Below are 8,134 nucleotides of genomic sequence, written 5' to 3' on the forward strand. Positions count from 1 at the left end.
ATTATTAAAAGTATTAGCTATTTACATGAAAACTAAATCATTTTTTTCCCATTTTAACGCGTATTTGTAATCCATACAATAAAGTATAATGGCGAGTCTATTGGCTATTTGACAAATTTTAATAAGTATTGGAACGTTCCCAATAGTGTCACCAAACAAAAATAAAAAATAAAATCATACAACAAGTATAGGTATTATATCCTAGGTAGATAAATTATACTTTTTTTGACATTATGGTTATTAAATTAGTATATGACCTTAGTAATTTGAGGATATTGAATGAATAATATTAATAATTAAGTATAATGTTAGTATCTATAAGTCATTTGCACAACATATTGAACTTTTTATTTTCTAGTAGATACCTATATAAAGATAAAAAATACCTAACAATTTAAGATGGAAAAATTTCAAATAGAAATTCAGTGTATGGTCACACTCATCGTATACGTCACTTATCTACCTAGTTATGTATAAAAAGTAGATGTCAGATTAATTATAGTTGGGCATTATCTGTATCTTAAAATTTAATTGGCTATTAAGTACATTTATAAATAAATATTACTGTATTAACTATTAAGAATATATTATAATTTATAACTAATAATACGTAGGTAGGAATATAGGTTATAATATGGAGTGTTTGATAAAACACTCTCAGTTGACTGTAAAATTGTTTTAAATTGTACCTAATGCTTTAGAAAGCAAATTTTAAATTATAAGATAAGATCAAATTTTTATCAAATGATTCGTTGTATTTGATAGTTTGATACTTCGTATGCTGCAATGGAAGCATTTATAGACGATTGGATAAGCGTAGGTAGGTATAGGGTCAAAATCAAAAATTCTAACGTCAAAAGCAATTGGATTTTATCACGAAATTATTCAGTAGAAAATATCGGACACCGTACAGACGTACGTCAAGGCCATAATATAAGCACAGAATAGATAGATATAATTTGTTTAAGTGTTGAGTGATAATAATTGTGATAGATATAATTAATAAATATATTACATAATACATGAGCGCATTACCCAGTCGTGGACCACAGGATAAGCCGCGCTCTAAATAATATTGTAAATTTGTAAGTAGTGGCATAATATTTATGACTACTCAAACTTCTAATAATTATTAACGAAATTAAATGAAATACATATATTTTTGTACCGTGCACGTGGTTCCCCTGCGGATGCCTTAAGGGTTTGCTTGCCGGTCACCCGGACTACCAGAGCTCGCCGCCTGGTGCGTAGTACTAACGGTCGCCGCCACCGACGACAGCGACGATCTTTCGGTGGGGTACGCACGGTAGCTGGTAGGCGGGCGTTCGCGTAGTGTTACGAATTACGATGATCGCCGCGGTAGTATGCCTTTGTTATCATCCGAACCCATTCGCGCCAGGTGTCTAATAAAATCAAATTTGGTCTCGACCCGATCAAACGTCGCCAACAACAGAATGCCAAACATCAAGGTGTTCAGCGGCACGTCGCACCCGGATTTGGCGCAGCGGATCGTCGACCGGTTGGGCATCGATGTCGGCAAGGTGGTCACCAAGAAGTTTAGCAACCTCGAAACATGGTAACTGAAAGCGCGCCGCCGACCGGTCTAACAGCTAAGTCCCCCCGACGCGACGGTATCCGCTGTCTAATCCGTTATTCCATTATTATCCTCCTATGACTTGTTATGTTACGACCGTTTGTATTTCCCGCTGGAGCGCGACAAAACCACCGCCCACGCATCCATAAATCGTAATTTCCACGGAAACTCGTTTTATATTTTGTCGATTTTTCTCGTCGTAGGTTCTACGTCACCGAGTGTACTGCTCAAGTCGTACCGATTTATATTGTCTAGGTCGTGTATCGGTCGTCACATTTCCACCTTCGTTGATATATTTTGACCCTGCGACACTCTTCACGGCGTTAGGTTGGTAATGAGATGGAAATTCACTGTCAGTTCCGTTTTCCGGATAGGTTTATTTTGTAGGTTAAGAAAATGGTTTTGTCCGGCGGAAACACGTGTTTGCGCGCCCGTTTGTCAATTCAAATAATGTACATGCGTATGCGTCTTCCATACGCGTTAAATTCCTGACATAGGTATCATATGTTTCCGGTACATGTGTATAACATCCACCAACATAATGCACGTCCACTGTACTGCTGTTGACCATGTCAATCGACAAGACGCATCTCGTATAGCGTTTAGGTGCTATCTGTTACCGAGACAAACGATTTTAAGACGTTTTGCAGTCCTAACAATCAAATTCTGTAAGCATTAATGATACTTTATCTATTTAAACTATCTATTGATCATATTTTTGAGTATATTAACAATAAAGATCTTTCGTGGACATAATTAAGAAATATGTACCATTAAGGTCAATAATATAACATAAGTACATAACCCATTGTAATTTGTAAGGTACTGTATTGTGTGCTTTTAACTACTTTCATCAATTGCTTTGTTTTATCAATAATCCTTAAGCTCTATTACCTTAGCAACATTGTGGTATGTTGTCACTTAAACATAACTCGATAGAGTTATTTATGTTTTCATTCATCTAGAAAAACAAATGTTTCACCATGAATTGGGTGACTTGAGTTTTCTGATTTGTAATGATTTTTCAACTGATGAGTTAGTTTTTTTTATGTAGTTTTCCAAATCAAATATCACTTTAACTATACAATTATTAAAAAAAAAAAAATTGGCAACAATTTGATAACAATAAAGATTGAAAAAAATATATTCTCTTAAGTTATTATTTTAATAAAACTTAAATTTGGTTTGTAACTAATTATAAATACATGATAAAAATTGTTTTTTTCATATTTACAATCTCAATGTGTTAACTAATTTCCAATTATTTATTTATAGTCCTTGATTTATTTTTAATGTTTATTTTAGTGTTGAAATTGGAGAATCAGTAAGAGGGGAAGATGTTTATATTATACAGAGTGGTAGTGGTGAAGTTAATGATAATTTGATGGAATTATTAATCATGATAAATGCTTGTAAAATAGCATCTGCATCACGTGTTACTGCTGTCATACCGTGTTTTCCATATGCTAGGCAAGACAAAAAGGATAAGGTAAGTTATTAAATTTAATTAATTTTAGTTCTAAACCTTAATCATTTATCAGTTAGAATATTATAGTAATTATTACATTTCCATTTTACATTAGTACATATTAACTAAAAAAAACTATCCACACTGCAATTCTATTTACAATATTTATTTTCTTTCTTAAAATTATATTTTAACTAACTAAATATATCACTTGTATGTGTTAAAATGTAAAACAAAATAAGTATTTTTTATTCAAGGTAATAATAACTAAAAATATAATAATGTTATAATGTTGAAGAAAGACTAAGCAATATTATAAAGTAATTTACTTCAATTATTTAGTAATTCAGCCTCGATAATTTAAAGTTCAAATTTTTATAAGAAGTAAATATGTCATTTGTTCAAGACAACTGAATTTAAAATTATTATATTATTTAAATTTATCATAGAGAATTAAAATGCTTCTAGTACTTAAGGTTATACTTTTTTAATCTTAGATTATGTTTGGTAATGAAAATGTTCTGCAGGTTTTTCTTAAAATAATATAATATGGCTTATATATTAGGCAAAAGTATTGGTTATTTGTTATTCTTTTTCATAAGTATCTATAAAATATTGTTCATAGTTTTTTTAGATAGTTCATTCTTTTATTATTATAATACATTTGATTCTTATGTGCAGATATTAAAAAAAAAATTATATTTTTCAAAATATTCACATGCCAATTAATCTGTTTTCCTTTTATTACTTGCATGATGAATATTACTTTAATCCGCATATTACTTATTAATCATTTTTCACTGTTCATGCTGTAACCAAAAGAATGGCGACATCCCCGAGAATGACAATAATAGATCCAGGGCAACCGTCAAGTGCAATGAATGGAAGTTTCGGGTATAGTTTTATTCAATGAAACATTATTAAATATACTTACCTGGGCATTTTAACTAAATTCATACATTATTTTATGGGATTTACAAAAATATGCGTCTTTTTTTTGGGTATTGTTGTGTTTTGAAATGTCAGTTTTCAATGTATCAGTTATTGATCCTTTATATCACTGAATAATTATTGTAGTTTTGTAATTAAAAGCCCCTATTTTCTTATGTTGAATATCACTTATTAATTTCACACAGTTATAAATTATTATATGATTACAATGTAAAGTATTAGATGTCACGCAATGTTGCAATTAATTTAATTCAGACCTATTATTTAAATATAGGCGAGAAAAATTAGGATAGTTGCCAAAAGTAACCATTATGTTATCATTAACGCTTCACTCAAAAATTTTCTTTTAATTTTAAACTTGACAAAGGTATCTACAACAAAGCTTTATCATTTCATATTTGCTTTAATTATAAATAATACTTTTGTGGATAGTAAAGAAAAGTTAGCGATATTTGTAAAAGCTTATTTGCTGCATGTGTTTATAATATTTTATTAACAATAACATATTACTACCTACTAAATTTCTTTTTTTTTAATTATGTTGAAAAACTTTATTTTTAGTTAAGATAAATACTACTTTATTTTTTTGGCATGAACACCTACTAGCACATATATTATTTTGTTTTAGGTTTGATTTTATAATATGTAATTTGTTTAATTACCTGCTTTCACAATATAACTGTATTTTAACTGTATTAAAGATACAAGTACTTGTTGATAATAATAATAATTCTAAAAATTATGTATTAAAAATTTAATGCATGATGCTTGGTAAAATAATTATCATAAATTTTTCAGCATTAGATTTTTGTTCAAAATAAGTGCTAATGTAATAATTTATATTATTATGTTATCATGTCATTGAATTAAAATTTATGATGAAATAATTTGATTGCATGTTTTATAGTTTATTTTATAAAATCATTTGAATACTTAAGTTATGTTAACTACATTTTGATAACCCACACACATGAAAATAAAATAAATAAAATAATCTATTTTACAAGTATAAATGTTGAAAACAATTAAATTATATTTATTTAAAATAAATCGATATTTGTGCTAGTCATAACTGTAATATGTTTTATTTATATTTTATACTAATTATAAAAAAATATTAGAAAATATATTATGATATTTAAGTCTTAATAACTAATAAAAATATTGACTTGAAATGATAGCATAATTAACACAATTTATGTTACCTATTTTAATTGCTATTATTTAATATTACAGTTGTTTGGTTCCAAGAAATGAATTAGCTATCCAATTCATATTTTTGTTTGCTTTATTTTTACAGGAATTATTTCGAGATTTTGTGATCGGCAATCAGGTGCTAAAAAAATGTTTTTTAGGAATTATTGAAACAAAAGTTTCTGTAACATTTCTTTATGTTTGCATGTTTAATGTTTGGATAGCATTAATTTGTTTTTACTTTTAACATATATTTTTAATTTCATAATTTATTAACTATAATTTTTAAAATTTTATACTTGAAAATCTTATACTTTTATTATATTAGTATGGTATCAATATTATCAAATCTAATTCATATAGTAAATTCTTTCTAACTTAAAATTGTAGAAAAAAATGTATATAATGTAATAAATTGTGTTTTTCACTGTTTCAATAACTATAACTAAATGATAGAAACAATAATAGGTATAGTATTATTTTTAGAGTTGTATTATAATTTTGATCCATGTAAAATTTGATATCTATGATTGTATTTATTTTTTTATTCTCATAATTATTGATACTAAAAGGTCAACATTTTATTTTCAAGTTAGTTGTTTTGGTCAGTTCCAATAAACATGGGAACTTTTTGACCCGTATTTTTTTATTATTATTCTACAATTTTTATACATGAAATAAATTTATAATTAGAAATAATAATATTTAGAATCTTTAATAAAAATTACTGGTGCATGATTCTATTTAATCAATAATTATCAAGCTAGTAGTTATTTCAGTTTTACATAGTGGTTGGTTTATCAGTGGAAGATATCATCTTTTTATTAGATATTATTAAGGATTATGTTGAAAATAAATAATAAATGACCTGAAACTTTCATGAATTCACTGATTGACCAAGCTACTTATATTTAACATATGACTTGCTTATCGGTGAATGGGTGGCTTTTGGTATAGGCAAAAACAACATATATATATACCCATATAATACTATTAATCACATAAATATTTAAATAATATAATTATTTTACATGGCACAAAAAAAAAAAAAAATAAAATAATTTTTTATTTGCCATTATAGAGTAGAGCACCAATATCTGCTAAATTAGTTGCCAACATGCTGTCGGTAGCTGGTGCTGATCATATAATAACTATGGACCTCCATGCTTCTCAAATACAAGGTTTCTTTGATATACCTGTTGATAATTTATTTGCTGAACCAGCTGTGTTAAAATGGATAAAAGAAAACATACCTGAATGGAGAAACAGCATTATAGTGTCACCAGATGCTGGCGGTGCTAAAAGGTACCATATTAATTTAAATTAGCAAATCTAGAGTTTAAAAAGCTAAGACTTATTTTTCTCTAGGGTCACGTCAATAGCCGATCGTCTTAATGTTGAGTTTGCTCTTATTCATAAAGAAAGAAAGAAAGCTAATGAAGTGGCATCAATGGTTCTAGTGGGAGATGTTAAAGAACGCATTGCCATCTTGGTTGATGATATGGCAGACACTTGCGGCACAATATGTCATGCTGCAGAAAAGTAAACAATATAATATAATTGTCTTATTTTACAAGTTGTTAATACTTTCTTTTTTTAGATTAACTGAAGCAGGTGCCACTAAAGTGTATGCTATTTTAACTCATGGTATATTCTCCGGACCTGCTATATCTCGTATTAATAATGCATGCTTTGAAGCTGTTGTAGTTACCAATACCATTCCACAGGATGGCCATATGAAAGAATGTCCTAAAATCCGTGTAAGTATTTCTTAATTTGATTGGATTTAGTGCTTTGTTCGTTATATATAATATTAATATTTATGATAATCTAACATAATAAGTTTTTTAAATAAATAATCTTGTGGCGGTACTAAAAAAAATATTACTTGGATATTTTTAATTTTATTATATGTAACATATATTATAATAAAGAAAGTTTCTATGTTTGTGCTTGCACTTGTAAAATTAATATTTTTACAAAACCAGCAAGAAAACAATCATTAGAATGAAACTATACACAAATTTTTATTTTTTTCTAAATTATAATAATGATTTTTTAGTTTTATTTTATAATAGTAAAGTCTATTATTTAATGACATAATTCTCAAACTCTATGACATCACAACTCATTTTTTCTCTTTTCATTGTTTCAATCTTGACCCACGCAGGTTTATTTTTTTAACAACAAATTATTATAAAATCAAAACTTATAAGCATCACATATTAATACAATATTAAGTATATGATTATTAAATATTTTTATATGTTTGTTTTACAGTGTATAGATGTATCAATGATGTTTGCTGAAGCTGTTCGGCGGACACACAACGGTGAATCAGTATCGTATTTGTTCTCAAATGTGCCTTATTGAAATGTTAAATCATGTTATTATTATCATTGCTATGTACATGTTTATTTATATATTCATAGATTCATACAATAACCTAATATGCTCAATAAAATATTGTAAAATTATACAGTTTATAAAAAATTAATGTTACATTTTGAAATAGATAAAATCTGTTATAAATGTAATAAAACATTTTTTTTTTTTTTTTTTAATGTCAAGCGGTTTATACAAATCACAATTTTAAATCTGTAAGTTAAACATAACTTCATCCATAACTCTTTTTTATGTACATAATATTATATACATTTGCATATTTGGTTTGTTCACAAAGTATATTACAAGATCTAGAGTTTAACTAATATAAAAGTTTATTTAAATTTAAAAATCTATTCAGTATAATCAGTTATTTATTACATTTCATTTATTATTATAACAAACTTAATGGTATCAATTATTTTAGAATGATAAACGGTAACTATGTGATTTGAAAATAATTTGATCGATCTAAATCATAGAAATTTATGAATGAAATATAAAATATTGACAGTTATATATTTGTGTTTAATTTACTATTG

At 27.1% G+C, this 8,134-nt stretch overlaps 1 protein-coding gene across 2 annotated transcripts; it reads left to right on the forward strand.

Annotated features, from left to right (window-relative positions):
- The first annotated feature begins 1,277 nt into the window (after nucleotides 1–1,277).
- Nucleotides 1,278–7,706, forward strand: LOC112593218 (ribose-phosphate pyrophosphokinase 2). 2 transcript variants are annotated; one of them, XM_025337568.1, is made up of 7 exons: nucleotides 1,278–1,576; nucleotides 2,900–3,083; nucleotides 3,885–3,956; nucleotides 6,289–6,512; nucleotides 6,576–6,749; nucleotides 6,808–6,967; nucleotides 7,488–7,706. In XM_025337568.1, the coding sequence occupies exons 1-7, from the start codon at nucleotides 1,365–1,367 to the stop codon at nucleotides 7,578–7,580; spliced, it is 1,119 nt and encodes a 372-aa protein (XP_025193353.1). In that variant the 5' UTR covers nucleotides 1,278–1,364; the 3' UTR covers nucleotides 7,581–7,706. The 2 variants fall into 2 exon arrangements, with proteins under 2 accessions (XP_025193353.1, XP_025193354.1); XM_025337569.1 differs by lacking the exon at nucleotides 3,885–3,956 and having other exon boundaries at nucleotides 1,279–1,576.
- Nucleotides 7,707–8,134: the final 428 nt, after the last annotated feature.

Source organism: Melanaphis sacchari, unplaced genomic scaffold, assembly GCF_002803265.2.
Source record: "Melanaphis sacchari strain LSU unplaced genomic scaffold, SCAv2.0 Contig1_pilon_pilon, whole genome shotgun sequence".
Classification (NCBI taxonomy): Eukaryota; Metazoa; Arthropoda; class Insecta; order Hemiptera; family Aphididae; genus Melanaphis; species Melanaphis sacchari.

Bases quoted from the DNA above. Each gene is read 5' to 3' on its own strand.
- LOC112593218 (XM_025337568.1), top strand. From the start codon at position 1,365: ATGCCTTTGTTATCATCCGAACCCATTCGCGCCAGGTGTCTAATAAAA. The intron at 3,084-3,884 runs GTAAGTTATTAA...TGTAACCAAAAG, and splicing joins GGCAAGACAAAAAGGATAAG to AATGGCGACATCCCCGAGAA. The intron at 6,750-6,807 runs GTAAACAATATA...TTCTTTTTTTAG, and splicing joins ATATGTCATGCTGCAGAAAA to ATTAACTGAAGCAGGTGCCA.